At 53.0% G+C, this 15,288-nt stretch overlaps 11 protein-coding genes across 11 annotated transcripts; 6 read left to right on the forward strand and 5 right to left on the reverse strand.

The window, feature by feature from the left end:
* Window positions 1-24: 24 nt before the first annotated feature.
* On the forward strand, window positions 25-348 carry RPP1A (ribosomal protein P1; the record flags this gene model as incomplete). Its single annotated transcript, XM_002556486.1, has 1 exon — window positions 25-348. The coding sequence occupies one exon, from the start codon at window positions 25-27 to the stop codon at window positions 346-348; it is 324 nt and encodes a 107-aa protein (XP_002556532.1).
* Window positions 349-680: 332 nt separating this feature from the next.
* On the reverse strand, window positions 681-1,520 carry RPL13A (60S ribosomal protein eL13; the record flags this gene model as incomplete). Its single annotated transcript, XM_002556487.1, has 2 exons — window positions 681-1,276; window positions 1,517-1,520. 2 exons carry the CDS (start codon window positions 1,518-1,520, stop codon window positions 681-683), a joined length of 600 nt encoding a protein of 199 aa, XP_002556533.1.
* An 804-nt stretch (window positions 1,521-2,324) lies between these two features.
* Window positions 2,325-3,049, forward strand: RPS16B (40S ribosomal protein uS9; the record flags this gene model as incomplete). The annotated part of the gene is made up of 2 exons (XM_002556488.1): window positions 2,325-2,348; window positions 2,642-3,049. 2 exons carry the CDS (start codon window positions 2,325-2,327, stop codon window positions 3,047-3,049), a joined length of 432 nt encoding a protein of 143 aa, XP_002556534.1.
* Window positions 3,050-4,105: 1,056 nt separating this feature from the next.
* Window positions 4,106-5,110, forward strand: FDO1 (Fdo1p; the record flags this gene model as incomplete). The annotated part of the gene is made up of 1 exon (XM_002556489.1): window positions 4,106-5,110. The coding sequence occupies one exon, from the start codon at window positions 4,106-4,108 to the stop codon at window positions 5,108-5,110; it is 1,005 nt and encodes a 334-aa protein (XP_002556535.1).
* Window positions 5,111-5,451: 341 nt separating this feature from the next.
* Window positions 5,452-6,886, reverse strand: SUB2 (ATP-dependent RNA helicase SUB2; the record flags this gene model as incomplete). The annotated part of the gene is made up of 2 exons (XM_002556490.1): window positions 5,452-6,530; window positions 6,646-6,886. The coding sequence occupies 2 exons, from the start codon at window positions 6,884-6,886 to the stop codon at window positions 5,452-5,454; spliced, it is 1,320 nt and encodes a 439-aa protein (XP_002556536.1).
* A 1,080-nt stretch (window positions 6,887-7,966) lies between these two features.
* On the reverse strand, window positions 7,967-9,583 carry KLTH0H15708g (KLTH0H15708p; the record flags this gene model as incomplete). The annotated part of the gene is made up of 1 exon (XM_002556491.1): window positions 7,967-9,583. The coding sequence occupies one exon, from the start codon at window positions 9,581-9,583 to the stop codon at window positions 7,967-7,969; it is 1,617 nt and encodes a 538-aa protein (XP_002556537.1).
* An 867-nt stretch (window positions 9,584-10,450) lies between these two features.
* KLTH0H15730g (uncharacterized protein) lies at window positions 10,451-10,639 on the forward strand (the record flags this gene model as incomplete). Its single annotated transcript, XM_002556492.1, has 1 exon — window positions 10,451-10,639. One exon carries the CDS (start codon window positions 10,451-10,453, stop codon window positions 10,637-10,639), a length of 189 nt encoding a protein of 62 aa, XP_002556538.1.
* A 614-nt stretch (window positions 10,640-11,253) lies between these two features.
* On the reverse strand, window positions 11,254-12,306 carry TIF34 (translation initiation factor eIF3 subunit i; the record flags this gene model as incomplete). The annotated part of the gene is made up of 1 exon (XM_002556493.1): window positions 11,254-12,306. One exon carries the CDS (start codon window positions 12,304-12,306, stop codon window positions 11,254-11,256), a length of 1,053 nt encoding a protein of 350 aa, XP_002556539.1.
* A 269-nt stretch (window positions 12,307-12,575) lies between these two features.
* Window positions 12,576-13,397, reverse strand: KLTH0H15774g (carboxymethylenebutenolidase; the record flags this gene model as incomplete). Its single annotated transcript, XM_002556494.1, has 1 exon — window positions 12,576-13,397. The coding sequence occupies one exon, from the start codon at window positions 13,395-13,397 to the stop codon at window positions 12,576-12,578; it is 822 nt and encodes a 273-aa protein (XP_002556540.1).
* A 320-nt stretch (window positions 13,398-13,717) lies between these two features.
* Window positions 13,718-14,305, forward strand: KLTH0H15796g (uncharacterized protein; the record flags this gene model as incomplete). Its single annotated transcript, XM_002556495.1, has 1 exon — window positions 13,718-14,305. One exon carries the CDS (start codon window positions 13,718-13,720, stop codon window positions 14,303-14,305), a length of 588 nt encoding a protein of 195 aa, XP_002556541.1.
* Window positions 14,306-14,401: 96 nt separating this feature from the next.
* KLTH0H15818g (KLTH0H15818p) lies at window positions 14,402-15,172 on the forward strand (the record flags this gene model as incomplete). The annotated part of the gene is made up of 1 exon (XM_002556496.1): window positions 14,402-15,172. The coding sequence occupies one exon, from the start codon at window positions 14,402-14,404 to the stop codon at window positions 15,170-15,172; it is 771 nt and encodes a 256-aa protein (XP_002556542.1).
* Window positions 15,173-15,288: the final 116 nt, after the last annotated feature.

The following is a 15,288-nucleotide window of genomic DNA, read 5'->3' on the forward strand; positions in this document are numbered from 1 at the left end:
TCTTAAGAAATTAACCAGGAAGAAATGTCTACTGAAACTGCTTTGTCCTACGCTGCCTTGATCTTGGCCGACTCTGAAGTCGAAATCTCCACCGAGAAGTTGTTGGCTTTGACCGACGCCGCCAACATCCAGATCGAGGGTATCTGGGCTGACATCTTCGCCAAGGCTTTGGATAGCCAGGACTTGAAGAGCCTGTTGGTTAACTTCTCTGCTGGTGCCGCTGCTGCCCCAACTGGTGGTGCCGCTGCTGGTGCCGCCGCTGGTGGTGACGACGCCGCTGCCGAGGAGAAGGAGGAAGAGGCCAAGGAGGAATCCGACGACGACATGGGTTTCGGTCTGTTCGACTAAAGTGGTTTAAGTTGCATATAGTCTATATCTGTGTACAATTTAATTTAAGCTTGGATCCTAATCGACAGGCGACTGGAGGAAGGCGGAGCCAGCCACAAGCATTGGACGGAAGGCCTTGTTCAAAGCCGCGTCACTTGGACGCATATAGCGTGGCATAGCTTATGAGCATGAGCCAACTCAAGGCTTGTCGGCAATTACAGCGGCGCTTTATGTAGCGCCGAACGTCCCCTACGCTCTGCTTCTGCGCTTCCAACTTAAATTAGTTTTGGGCTTCCAACTATACAATGTACATAAAAGAGAACGCGAACACTTTAGGTATGTGCATGCTTAGTTTATTTCTTCTTGTCAGCTTCAGCTTCGGCCAACTCTCTGGCTCTCTTCTCTCTGACACCAGCGAGTCTCTTGTTGGATCTGGCCAATCTCAAAGTTCTGTAAGCGGATTCGCCGTTGTCCTCGACAGCTCTGGTACCCTGCTCACCGGTTGGCTGGGCAATTGGGAAAGCAGCGGCAGTCGACAAGACTTGCTCGGCCTCTGGAGCCTTACCGTTTCTTGGGAAGACAATTATCTTGGATTGGTATTCCTGCAATCTTTGCACGTTCAAGTCGAAGATCTCCTGGTTTCTGTTTTGACGTCTGTGGTCAACAGCGATACCAATGGTTCTAGCGTAAGCTGGGGTCAAACCAGCGGCCTTAACCTCGGCCAAAGTGAAACCTCTGCCAGCTCTCACCTTTCTGTTGTACTTGATGGTTGGAGGCTTGACAACTGGTCTCAACAAGTCCAATGGTCTTGGGGCAATCTTGGCGGCCTTGGCAGCTCTGGCGTGACGTCTAGACACCTTCTTACCGGCTTGGTCGAAGTGCACCTTGACGCGCTCCTGCCAGTGCTTTCTGAAGTGGTTCTTCAAGATTGGTAAGTTCTTAGCGATAGCTGCGCGGAGTTAGTAAGTTTGCCGTGGACCAAGGTTGAGTGAGCCGCAAGTTCGGTTGCAAGCCAGGCGCGGCGGTTCCCAGTGGAACGCTGTGAACCACCTCATCGTTATCCCCATCGTGTCCCGCGTTCATCGAATTCCATGCTCATCGGTATACAACGGCCTTCCAAGGCTTGCGCTATTTTATCAACATCCTGCGTTGTGCGCTCTCAACCATTTTATCAACGTATACCACATACCCATTGTTACTTGATTCCTGCTGTACCTTCGATATGTAGTAAGGCTATCTTCGATTTACGAATATCAATATCGCCTAACTACAAATTTTTCGAGCATCACGGGTCAGGCTCCTCAGCCCGCCAGGCGGAAGGACTACGTGAGACTCGCGGGCTCCTGCCGCGGGCTCCTGCCTAGCACGACGGCCTGCCGCAAGCCTAGCGGGGACAGCGCTCTGCCTAGCACAGGGGGCGCCTCCCACTGGCCCTCTCGCGACCTAGCTCCCAGACTGGGCTCACAGGCAGTTCTCTGCGCACCTCCATTCCACCAATGGCCAATGGAACTATATGTTTTTTCAACCACGCAAATTTATCGTGTTACAGATGTACGGATGTAGAGCAGTCACACATAATGAGAAACAGTCACAAAGAACCCGTACATCAATAGAGAGCCCAGACATCCCACGATATTCGATTTCGGAAAGAGTTGCGTGCCTTGGAACTGCACCTTCCAACGCTTAGTGGGCATGTGGAGGAAAGTAGCGACTCGTAGGCGGGCCACCGGGCAGAGGCTAGCGAGTCCTCCTGAGGAGCTCTCTGCCTACGCTCGGTGTCCGGCAGCTCTCCCAGCGGGGGCGCCGCCTGGAGGTCGGGCGCGAGTCAGAGCGCTAGGCAGAGCGCAAGGTATGGCGTAGTGCAAGGAGAGGTAACTACCGACGGAGAGACTGGCGGGAGCGGCAGTTCGAAAAAACTTTCATCAACAGCCTTGACAATAGAGCTCGCTGGCTAATTTCAATCCAAGAGGGTACTATCGCCATAAAGCAAGCACAAGATGTCTACTGTCCCAAGTGTTCAAGTATGTGGAATTTGAGAGTTAACCATGGGGAAGCGGAGAGCGCACAGTTCAGATTCGGGCCCTGGATCTTCGATGGATGACAGATGACCGAAGGGGATCAAGCACCAAAATAGTACGTCCGACTTGAGACGCGGCAAGCTGTGTTATCCAAGCGCAATGCAGCATGCGGTCCCGAAACCCAAGGAAAAAGTGGTGAAAAAAAACGAATTGAGACCGGAGAGGCACGGATCGCCCAGTGCCGCTGCGCCGAACTTCCCTGGCCGTCGCGCTCAACTGTTACTAACGTCATCTAGACTTTCGGTAAGAAGAAGTCTGCCACTGCCGTCGCCCACGTTAAGGCTGGTAAGGGTTTGATCAAGGTCAACGGTTCCCCAATCACTTTGGTTGAGCCAGAGATCTTGAGATTCAAGGTCTACGAGCCTTTGGTGTTGGCCGGTTTGGACAAGTTCGCCAACATCGACATCAGAGTCAGAGTTACCGGTGGTGGTCACGTCTCTCAAGTGTACGCCATCAGACAGGCTATTGCCAAGGGTTTGGTTGCCTACCACCAAAAGTTCGTGGACGAGCAGTCCAAGAACGAATTGAAGAAGATCTTCACCACTTACGACAGAACCTTGTTGATTGCTGACTCCAGAAGACCAGAGCCTAAGAAGTTCGGTGGTAAGGGTGCTCGTTCCAGATTCCAGAAATCTTACCGTTAGACACCATTATTCATGCCATTACGGAGAATTTCCCGGTACTGTTTTTCTGTTGTCTTATTACATACTGTATAACTTAATATCACGGGTAGAATGTTATATATCGTTTAAACCCACATTCATTGTTAAGGGAAGCTCGACTGGGCCGCCGCCTCTGCTGGCTCTTCAGGAGGGCAAGTTACGACTGTCTTTGCCAGTGCCGGGTACGAATTGTGTAACTGACATATGTCATAACAAACGGCATGTGGCGAGGGTGTAATTCAAAAGATACCCGCGGCTACAATTATCATAATGAGTATTAACCCTACGCAGTACTTGGGAAGAACTTACAGAATTAGGTCTAACGATGAGGAAGCGAGAGCCAGGGACTATTTTATTTGGTTCATTCAAACCTACGTAAGCTGAAATTTAAGAATAATACCAATTATCTTCGGAAGCCTGAATTTTGTAGCTGCTTCGAATGACGGCATGTCCTCTTTTGATGAGGGAAAATTACCATATCCTACGAGAGCAGGGAGACAGAAACAAATATTCTGGGTCTCCAGAGCACCGAGAATACTACGGCTCTGCTTATTCGAGCTTGTTTGTTGTGACATTTAGCCGCTGAGGCAATACCTTTCTCCGGGTTCCCAGTTACAGGAGAGTACTTATGTACTCGAAGAGGCCGTTACACTGTCACTATTAACGCCGAATGTTACGGGGTGTTCACGCGACGCGTCGGACGCGTGTTTTGGCTGACGCGAAATCCTCTCGCTGTGCATGCGCGCTCTCTCAGAAGCTCTTTAGAAGAGCCGGAAAAATACAGAACCGTTTAATAGCAGCTCCTAAACGCGTTCGAGGAGCCTCAAGAGCCGGAGACCGAAGATCGAGAGACCGGTGCTGCCGCAGAACGTTAGTCAAAGGTCAGTGACTGCCTCCGCGTGGTTCAAGAATCGTCCCGACCAGCAAATACATTTTGCCAGAAACTAGAATCCTCCAACTTCGCGCCGATTCTCCCGCAGTGCAAAAGGGCCTTCATACAGCAGCGCTAACGGGTTCAGTCTACTGCAAGACCTAACAATGGCCAAAATCGGGGAACTTCCTAACGACGCACTCGTGGACACTTCTGTCCGCAGGCAGGATTCGGAACTGTCGCGTTCTTCCTGTCTGTCGCCGTCGCCAGACGACTCTCTGAATGAGGAGTCGCAGCCTATCATAGAAAAGGCGAAGTCGCTTATTGACACGCTGAAAACGGAGCGAATATTAGACTCAAGCGTGCACCCCTCGTCCCCCAACGCAAACACCTCTAGTGGCAGGGACCTGGGCGTGCGCAGTCATTCGGAGTCGCCTAGGGCTTCGGATGCGCTTAGCAAGGATACAGAGTCCAAGCGCGAGATTGTTCAGAGTTTAGAGTCTTTGGTCCAGCTTGCCTCAAAAGCAAGAGAGCAAGCGAAGCAGTTAAGGTTCAAGAACTTTATGCTTACGGCAGGTCTCAGGGATACAAATTCGCGCTTCGAGGTGGAAACTAGTCTCACCAAACAGCAATTCGAAAGGATAAGGTGTCAGCTCGTGATGGAATGTCAGGAGCTTCAGGAAAAGGTGCATCTACAAGATCTCAAGCTATCAAAATATAAAGAGACTATCATTGAGAAAAACAAAGAAATAAACAAACTGGGGCGATTCCTTAACGATTCGGGGCTTGGGAAGTCTCTGCACGTCAGAAATACGCCGCAATCGGTTACCAAAAAAGCCCACCTGGATAGGACTAGCAAAGCACAGCGCAAAGACTCTGGCATGCTGGCCACACTTGGTTTGCTGGCTTCCCAGGTCTTGGGCGATAAAAGTGAACATAGCGTCAATGTTGACAATACCGAATCAGATATATCCCATGACAGCTTTTCTAATCAAACGCAGGGCAATAAGGCACAAGCAGCAAAGCCATTTCTTAGCACTCCGATTCTCCCTAAAATCACAAGAACCTCTTTTACGTCACCTCATGATGACACGTCTTCCGAACATCAGTTTCAAATTCCAAAGCTTCGGAGTTTTAGTACTCTGGAAGACTCTCTAAAGGACCCCCAATAAAATTTGGCACTCTGAGCACACTGTTATCAGTTTAATTACCAGCCCCGGCGGCCGGGGTTAAGCGAGCCGTAGTACTGCCGTTATGAACCGTTCACCGATTAGGAGGCTAGAAGCCGCTACTAATTTCTTCATAATTTAGATGTAAAATACGAACATTCAATTTAAAAGCTTTTTGAGTCATGAGCATTAAGATGCTACAGTCAACATATCTCTCAGTGAGGCATTGATTTTCCTAATTCTTACATACAAGCCCTTACATAATGAGGCATTATTCAGACCGCAAACTTTTATCTTTTAATCTTAGTTCATGCGAATCGCAACCGTAGTGATTCCAACAAAGTTTAAGTGTTTAGATAGGTCGATGGGTCGACACCTTCTTCAGGGAATTCTGCAACCTTGACGTCAAATCTGTCTTGGATTTTAGCTAGAATCTCTTCATCTTCGCTGGTGGCAACAAACGAGATGGCCAAACCCTTGGTACCAAATCTACCGGCTCTACCAACACGGTGTAAGTACTGGTCAGCCTCGCTTGGCAAGTCGTAATTGATGGCCAAGTTGATACGCTCGATATCAATACCTCTACCAAAAACATCAGTCGAAACACAAATACGCTTCTCGAACTCCTTAAAGGCCTTGTAGCGAGCAATACGCTCTTCTTGCTTCATACCACCATGCACAGTGATAGCAGGGAAGTTGGAAGCGTTCAACAGTTTCGTCAGTTCATTAGCTCTGTTTGTAGACTTCACGAAAATGATAACTTGGTTGAACTCTAGGTCGTCCAGAAGTTGTGCAAGTTTACGGTTCTTCTCGCGCTCTTCCAGTTTGATGTAGTACTGCTGCAGGCCGTGCAGGGTCAACTTGGCTTCGTCATCCACGAAAATCTCAAGAGGGTTCTGTAGGAAACGCCTGCAGATTGGTCTCATTTCCTGGGATAGGGTAGCGGAAAACATCATAACCTGCTTGTCTCTAGGGGTAGCTCTGAAAATGTCCTGTACGTCCTTACGCATGCCCAGCTCTTCCAAAACCTTGTCACACTCGTCAATAACAAAGTTCTTGACTGATGACAGGTCAATAATCTTGTCCCTGACGAGAGCCTTCAAACGACCTGGAGTGGCAACCACAATGTGAGGGGCAGTTTCCTTGTTCTTTAGAAGTTCAGCATCCTTTGTGATTGGGGTACCACCGTAGAAAACAGCAGTTTTAACATCTGGCATGTACTTCGAGAATCTCAGGTACTCGTTACGGATTTGGTAGGCCAGTTCTCTTGCGTTACAGATGACAACGACGGAAACCTCGCCGGGCACTGGGTCCAGTTGTTGCAAGGTTGACAGCACAAAGACGGCAGTCTTACCGAGACCAGATTTGGCCTGGCAAAGCACGTCTGTTCCGTGAATAGATTGAGGAATTGTGTGTTGTTGAACTGTAAAACGACGCAGTTAAAGTTAGTAAAAATGTTTCGAGCGGCTGGAGCCTTGGCGTGAATTGCAGCCAAAAAGGTGCAAGGGAACGCGTCCCGGCGTTTACGCGATACGTACCTTCGGAGGGGTGCTCGAAACCACAGTCGATAATGGCTCTCGAAAGCTCTGGCTTTAGCAGAAAGTCCTTGAACCCGGTAGAGTGAATGCCCACGTAGGAGCCCTTTTTGTCGGCCTCCCCTGTAGTCTCTCCGGAGTCCTTGGTGTCAGCGCCGGCCTCAGCGGCCTTGGAAGCCTCCACCTGGATCTCCTGCTCGTTGTCGGAGTATTCTAGTAAATCCTCTTCACCTTCGTGCGACATTTCGACTCGGTTTGCACTTTCTTTGGACCTCAATTGACCACCCTGCGTATCGCTGTCGAGTTATGATTTTCTCGTGTATCTTGTTGCCACCAATATTGTCGTGAAAATTTTCAGGTATCGTGAACCTCAAGCGTCCGGGTAATACGCTTGGACTGGGACACGCTTGACAGCATGTCAGCGGATCTTCGGAGTCAAGAAGGCTTCAGAATCTTGAAGCTCTTCTTGAAGTGGTCGGCAGATGTGTTTCTAGCGACACGGCGTTTTTTTTTCGGAAGTCCTTGGCGAAAGCTAACGGAATGGTGGTTCATAGGCTGCGACACTAATCATCATAACTTTGGTCTTTATGGCGAAACTTTCCAAGACGAAAATCCGATCCTCTAATGTACTCGTCAATATATCATTGAACTGCTCGTCTTTTACTCTTTAGTTCCCGGGCGCATTGAGGCGATCTTAGTTCTGTCACTGTGTCCGTCCCCTTAATGGGCCTCACGGGTCCCGAGGTATCACCATGAATACACCGCTCGTTTGTGTCAGCACCTGTGTGCCTCAAGCAGTTTTCAAGATTTAACCTGGGCCAAGGGGCAACGCCACAAATAGGGATCATAGTCAGAAGAAGCGTTCGAACTGCTTCACGTAACGATATGCGGGGGGGGCAAGTATTTCAACGAGCAAGAAAGCCAGTTATTTTTAATGCATGAGAGGTCCCGGCGCTGAGAATTCAGCGCAGTTTCATTGTGTTTCAAGAACTGTAGAAAGTGATTGTCAGCGGCAAAATTAATTATTTGGTAGAGTAGCGAGACATTTAGAAATTATAAACTTATCACAGGTGATTCGAGTCCGCTTTAGAAGATGCAAGGGCTCGCATAAACATCTCCACTAACAACGAACGGGAGAGGCCCCAGAGTGTGTTATTGATAATCTCTGTGTCATTAAAGTTTTAGTTACAAGTTACTTAATTAAAAGGACAGGCAGGGTCATTAACAAAGATTAAAAAAAGGGTATGTGCGTTGAGTAGGGCCGCACTAAAGCCTTACCTTTCAAATCAAATCATGAAATTGTAATCATCAGGGGATTGCCCATCTATACGGAGGAGTCTCTACCGAAGAAGGAGACCTTGCACCAGTCCAGAGCGACCAAGAGTCTGTTTCTGAAGGACAAGCACATGTTCAAGTAAGCAGACTTCCAGAACAAGAAGGTGAAAGAACCGGCCAAGTGGTACATAGACTCACCGAGGGCGAGGTCAGCAATGGCCTTCTCAGAGCCGATGTAGGCGAGAGCACCGTGGTGGTTGTACTTGAAAGCCTTGATCTGGGAGGAGAGTTTCTCGACCTTGGACTTGAGCTTATCGTTCTCGGCAGCGTTGGAGTTCTGGAGAGTGTGCCATTTCAGCTGGTCAATCTTGTACTGCTTCTTCAGGACGGAGGCCAGGTACTCACCCTCTTGGTGGGCAACCTGGGCTGTAGGGAAAAGACCGGGGTAGAAAGTACAGTCACCAATGGCCCAGATGGAGTCCTCGGCGCCGAGCAGCTGTAGCTTTTCGTTGATGAGGAGACCACGTCTGGAGTTCTGGCATTCCATTCTGTTCATGAGGCTCTTGCTGACTTCTCTTGGAGCGTTACCGGTGGCCCAGACAAGGACACCGTAGGGGATGTCCTCGATGTCGTCGCCGCACTTGGCGGTGATCACGGTAGGGGTAACGTTCTTGACCATGGTGTTAGTTCTGAGGTTGATCTTGGTTTCTTGGAAGAGGTCTTCGGCGTACTTGATCAGGGACTTGTCGAACATGTTCAGGATGTTGGGCAAGGCCTCGACCAGGGTGACGTGCAGTTCCTTAGAGAGCTCGGGCATCCACTTGGACAGGTCCTGGTCGATGTAGTCTTGCAGTTCAGCGGCAAACTCGACACCGGTTGGACCGCCGCCGACGACGACGAAGTTCAACAGTCTCTTTCTCTCGGGGTCGGAAACGGGCAGGGTGGTGGCTTTCTCAATATTGTTCATGACCTTGACACGGATCTCCTGGGCGTCGGGGATCTCCTTCAGGAAGGAGGCGTTCTCGAACACGCCGGGGATGCCAAAGGTGGTGGGCTGCGCGCCGACGCCGACGACCAGGTAGTCGTACTTGAGGTCTCTCACGGCGTCGGCGTCGGAGCCGCTGACGGACTTGACCTTGACGGTCTTGCCGACGGGGTCGACGTCCAGGGCCTCGGCCTCGTAGTAGGTGACCTCACCGGGCGCTCTGCGGGCGATGCTTCTGACGGGCTCCACGATCGACTTGAGCTCGATGGTGCCGACAGGGGTGGATGGGAGGAGAGGGGTGAACAGGAAGTAGTTTCTGGGCGACACGACAACAACGTTGTACAGCGTGGTGTCGAGGTTCTTGAGCAGCGAGACGGAGCCCCAGCCGGACCCGAGGATCACCAGCGTCTTTCTGGGCGACCCGTTGTCGAAGGTCGCGCTCTGCGGCTTCTGGGGCGAGGGGTTCTTCTCTTTGTACAGCTTGTACGACACGTAGCCGGTGCCAGCAAGCACCGACCCGACCACCGAGTACAGCGTGTACTTGCCGATCTTGCGCGCCAGCGAGGCGGGCTTGCGGGCGCCGCCGGCAGCAGCGCTCTGCTGCTGCGCGGCGCGGAACGAGCGCGAGAACGCGCGCTGCGCACCGCTGCGGAATGCGGATGATTTAGCCAGTTGGAACATATTTACACGCGGAGATGTGGCGATGAAGAGCGGCGGGAGATGGGAATATTATCAAAAAAAGTGGGGGGGAAATAATGCTCGCGCTTCTTGCGGGGGGAGGTTTGGACGCACTCGGGGTGGTTCACGGTTTTGTGGTTCAAACGAAAACGGTCGTTCTTCTTTTTCCCTGCACTGGATTCGCCCATCCGAAACCGCGCCGGGCGATGCGATATGCCCAGGCCCCGCGCTTCAAATATTGCAAATTTTTGCCGGCCGCCGTAATTACCGAGAAACCCGAAAAAATTTAAAGCGCGGCACGCCCGTGCTCGGCGCCGATTCGGCAGCCAATGACGCGTCGCGCTTCTCGCGGAGCCCGCCAGCGCGCGCGCGGGGGGAACCACGCTGAGGGCAGAAAGGGCTGACGGCTGGGACCCGGACGGAATGCAGCGCGGGCGGGGCAGCAGCACTTGGCGGCTGAGGCCAGCAGCAGAGGGGCGAGGAGACGGGCGATGAGCCGTGCGAAAGGCCGGGACGCGAGCAGAGGGGGCGCACACGTGATGTGCGGTGCGAGCTCGGCGCCGGGGGCCGGGGGACGCGGGGCGCGCGCGGCGCGGGAGGAAAAAGCGGCCCCGCAAAGCCGGGACTGGCGCGCGCACGTCACCGGCGCCACACATGTCGCGCCGGGAGAGAGTCACGTGCTCCGCGCACCGGATCACGTTAACAAATAGCTTTCCTCACGTGACGCGCCCGCGCCGCATCCACCGTCCGGAACGACGCCGCGCCATCACTCCACACGCATCCGCCCCGCCTCCCCCGTGCCCATATAAGAGCCTCCTCCCGCCGCCCCAGTGACGCCCGCGCCACCCTCACTTTCCCCACCGCCGTACCATGTCCAGAGGAAACCAGAGAGAACTCGCCAGGCAGAAAAACCTCAGCAAGCAGAAGCAGCAGGCCAAGGGCAAAAAAGAGGGGGACCCCAAGAAGCGCATGGCCGCTGACGCCGACATTCTCCGCCAGAAGCAGGCCGCCGCCGACGCGCGAAAGGCAGAGCAGAACCAGTCGGGCCAGCGCAAGTAGTAGGCTCCGCGGCCCAATGCGGGCGGTAGCCGCGGACGAATGCGCGAGCGGCTGGATCGCCGGCGGGGAAGCGCGCCGCCGTGCGACGTGCGCGTGGTGGGCGCGAGAGGCTCTCCCCGCGCGCGCGCGGGGAGAGCTGGTAGGCCCGGCTGGGCCTTTTCGCAGCGCGCTTTGTGGCTGACAGACCGGAGCGCGTCGCACGGCGCGCTGGGCGGGACTGACCGTCGCTGGCGCTTTCTTATATATATAAGGTGACCGGTGCTCGGTGTATGTAGGTGGGAATAACGTGCAGCTTGGCCGGCCTGCCGCCCGGTTCTTATTAATTTATCTGTAGTCTTGCTTGAGGCGTGGGGCTTGGGGCCTGGCGGCGACTCGCGGTGCCGACTCGCAGCGCAGCGCCGGTCGAAAGCGCAGGGTTGCAGCACGCGTGCGGCCGCGGGCCGCCGTCGCAGGCCTGCGGGCTGGCCCGTCGCCACGGCAATTGAGCAGCGTCGGCCCCGCGGACCGGCACGGGGCTCGAACCCGGGCCTCCACGCGTTCGTTCTTCTTCGATGGCTCTTCTTCTACTAGTTTACAAACTTTATACATCTTGTGGTGAGCGCGCTCGCGCGCGCTCACGCGGCCGCAGACTCCAGCTCCTGCATGTGTTTCTGCGCCTCGGCGCTCTTCTCGACGTCATACTTGAAGTCGAAGTAGCTCTTGTCGAAGTGGTGCAGGCGCACGAAACCGTCCTCTCCGCCGGACGCGTAGGAGGTGCCCTGGGGGCTCACGGCGACGTAGTTCAGCGGACCGAAGTGTCCCTTCACACGGCCGATCTCGTCCTGGAAGATCTTGTGGTAGAAACGGGCCTCGAACTTACCCTCACGTGAGCTGGTGGTGGTGACGTCCTTGGCGTCCTGGCCACCGCCCAGAATGACAAACTGCTTGAGCGGGGTGATGCAGGCGCTGTTCAGCGGGCAGTCGGTCTCGTAGGTCTTGAGGACCTCGAGGGTCTCCATGTCGACGAGACGCGCCGCGCTGTCTCTGGAGGAGGTGATGAAGTAAGTGCCGTCGGGCGAGAACTGGATGTCGCTGACGCTCTGGGTGTGCAGCTCCGCGGCGTCGACGAAGTCGCCGGTATGGCCGTCGTACTTGCTGACCTTGCCGTCCTTGTGGCCCGCCACGATGTAGTTGCCGCCGAAGCTCCAGGCGGCGACCGCGGCGATCTCGAAGCCCTCGCGCGTCAGGATGTCGAACAGGGGCTGCTCGACCACGTCCACGACTTCCTGCGTCTGCGCGTCGCGCTTCAGCTCGTACACGGACACGCTGCCGGCGTAGCCCATCACACCGTCCAGCACGGCCAGGATTCTGTCGCCTGCAGGCGAGAACTCCACGCGTCTCACGGGCGTCTTGGTCTTCCACGTGAACACGTTTGTGCCGTCCTCGACCTTCCACAGCTTGATGCTGAAGTCTGCGGACCCGGTCACCGCGTACTGCGTGCTCTGGTCCACGTCGATCGACCAGATCGTACCCTGGTGGCCCTCGAACGTGCCGAGACGCTCGCCGTTGATGGAATACCACACGGAGGCGACGTTGTCCTTAGCGCATGTGAAGACCAGATCGCCCTCCCGGTTGAATTTGACTTGTGTGAGCGAACGCTCGTGTCCCTTCAGCAAAATAGGTCTCATGGTTGCTGCTCTAGCCTCGTAGTCGCTGTTCTGCTCTAGCGCGCTACAGACTTGTTCTGCCACTCCCGCTTCCCTGGCTCTTGAAAAATTTGTATGGTGAAAATTTTTGGATTCGAAGGCGATGGCCTCCGGCGGGGTAACCCAGAGGACACCACACTATACACGAATGTCGCCCCGGCTCTTGGGAGTCACGTGTTACACATCTACATACGCGCCATGCTTCCGCGCCAAGCGCTGGGGTCCCGCATGGCGCCAGGGTCTTCTGCAACTTAGCATACATGCTCGACCTTTTTGTTGTCCTCCACGAAGTCGCCGAGGTCCAGCGCGAGTCTTCTGTTGAACTGCTCAAACATGAATCCCAAGCAGCTCTCTGTGATCGCGGCGTCGTAGCGGCCCTTGCTGGACTCGTCTCTGATGAACGCGTGCTGGGCCGCATGGATCTCCATGAAGGTGACGTTGACGCCATGGTCGCGTAGCTGCTTGCGGATCAGGTCCCGGCCTTCAGGGCTAACATGGGTGTCTAGAGTGCCAAAAATCAGGACAAGCTCCTGGTCCTTGGTCGCCTCGTTTGCGACTCGCTCCAAACTGTCGTCGTTTTGGCCCAGACCCAACGTCTTGGAGTGGATATCGGTAGGGAAGAAGCAAGTCGCGCATGTGACACGCTTGTCCAACAAACTACGGAACGCGAGGTGGCCGCCCAAGCACATCCCGGTAGCACCAATACGTTTCCCGTTGAACTGTGGTAGTTCGTAGAGGTAGTCGCAGCACAGCTTAGAGTCTTCGTCGTAGGATTCTAAGGGCTTCTTGATCTTGAACTCGTTGCCCATGTCAGTGCCCTCTGCGTCGTACGCTAGCGCCTCGGGCCCAACGAAGTTGTGGTATATTGCAGGGGCCACCACCACGTATCCTTGGGCCGCAATGCGTTGCGCAAACCTTCTTACTGGCCCGGTCACTTGGTAGATTTCGCTGAATACCAGAACACCCGGAAACTTGGCATGTGGATGGCCGGCGATCTTGGGAGTGAACGTGTACAGTCTTAGGCTAGTGTTGTAGCTGGTCTTAACGTCTCTGTAGCTCTCTTCAATTAGCATGATGAATCTTCTGTTGCGCCCGTGTGTCTTGCAACGGCTTAGTTCGATATTGTTTGATATATTAAATAGTTCACGTTCCTTGAGTTCGCCAATTCAAGTTCACTTCTTCGAACCCCTCGTGAAATCGCGAGTCGCAGTAGAAACGATGTCTCAATGTCTTAGGCATCACCAGAAAACGCAAGCGCTGCAGAATCCAGCTGAAGGATGGTGAGTATTATTGTCACTGGCACACCTGGCAAGACCAGGCACACAAGACTGAGCGTCGCCCTCAACCAGCAACAAAGAGCCCTGGCTTCATCTACGTCTACACTTACAAACAGATGTATGACTCGATCACAGTACAGCAGCAGGATCAACTGAAATGGCTTCATATGGATTACTCGATACTGGAGAAGAAGGAGACTTTGCCCTTGTCAAAGTGGTCTGCTACAGACCAGATTTTGTGCAAGGTTGGGATGACGCGGAAGCCGACAGTGTCTGCTCGGCTACTTGAATGGGAAAACACCTGCAAGCACCCTGTAACTGGGCTTAGCCCTTCTTCAATCCAGGCGCTGGCTGCCGCGCAGCAGCCCTCCAAGCCCCCCGAAAAGTCTCTTGTAAAGCTTTTTAGAAAGCTCTCAATCAACCTTAAAAGTAAAACCCCACACGCCGTTTCAAATTCTCAGCAGCTCGCTCTCAAATGCTTTCACAACGGTGGCTTTTATGTGAGAGATGGGAACGCCTTGGAGGATATGGAAGCGCGAATTCATAGGTTGCTTTGGCAAAGATTTGGCCAAGGTTTTATTTATTGCCATGGTTGCAGGAACGAGAAGGACCATCCCAAGCGGCACAAAGAGTGGTTTATGATCCCTATTTCGCAGCTACCGAATGTTTTCAAAGCCATAGACGCCATTTGTGTAGGAAAATAACAATTGAAACTAAGATATTAGCCATGTTATATATCTCACATACGCTCCCACATCAGACACAAGTAACAAAAAAGAGCTGAAAGAGTTCGCGACAGCATGGCAAAGAGCAAGCAGAGATCGGCCAAAAAGTCAAAGGGCTCTGTTGCGCAAGGTCGCAAGTCGAAAGGAGTTCTCTCTACAAAAAGCACTAACAAAACTGACGACCTAAATAACGCAAGGGTTTCGAAGCCAACAACTCCCATCGATGAAAGCTGTTCCTCAACAGCGCTCACTTCCGAGAACTGGCCCGCTGCCTACTTAGGAAATGGTGATGTTTTGGTTGATGCTATAAGGTCGGCGGCTAGCGAGCTGGAAAAAACCCATCTCCCCTCCGACATAGAGAGTTTCGAAATGGATGCAGACAGCCAGTTCCACCATTATGATGTGCTAGACGAATTACTTTGTGAACAGGTCGATCCTTCCTTGAGCGTAGTGCCTACGCCAAATTCTAAAGACCAAGGTCGCTTGCGGACGAAAACAGCTAATACTACTCTTGAATGGGATCCTGCCAACAGCAGTAAAAATATCAAGTGGCCCTTAACAGCTTTTGAGCAGCATTCCTGGTTTAAAGGGCTGGCTTCTAGGCTTTGTGCCATCTTCCCCCACACGACAGTTAGGCTAGAAGCGAACGTAAGCCACTGGAGCGGAAAATTACAGTATGTCTCATTTGCCCACAAGACCTCAATTTTGAATAAGCATTTATTAACCAAACGTGAACCTTGTTGGACAATCCACGAACGCGAATATGTCGTTTTTGTGTTTCTGTGGATTGACGCCCGGTCACTACAACAGAACAGCTATAAAAGATGCCACTGCCGAACAGACTGAGAACAACCTGTTCAAAACGGGAAGTTTGAGGCAGGCTCCCTTCCGCACGCTGAGAGCAGCTCGAAAACATCCTTATATCACTTTATTTGCTGCCTCGTTCACTCTGACTTTTGGTC

The sequence above is a fragment of the Lachancea thermotolerans genome (genome assembly GCF_000142805.1).
Source record: "Lachancea thermotolerans CBS 6340 chromosome H complete sequence".
NCBI classification, from domain to species: Eukaryota; Fungi; Ascomycota; class Saccharomycetes; order Saccharomycetales; family Saccharomycetaceae; genus Lachancea; species Lachancea thermotolerans.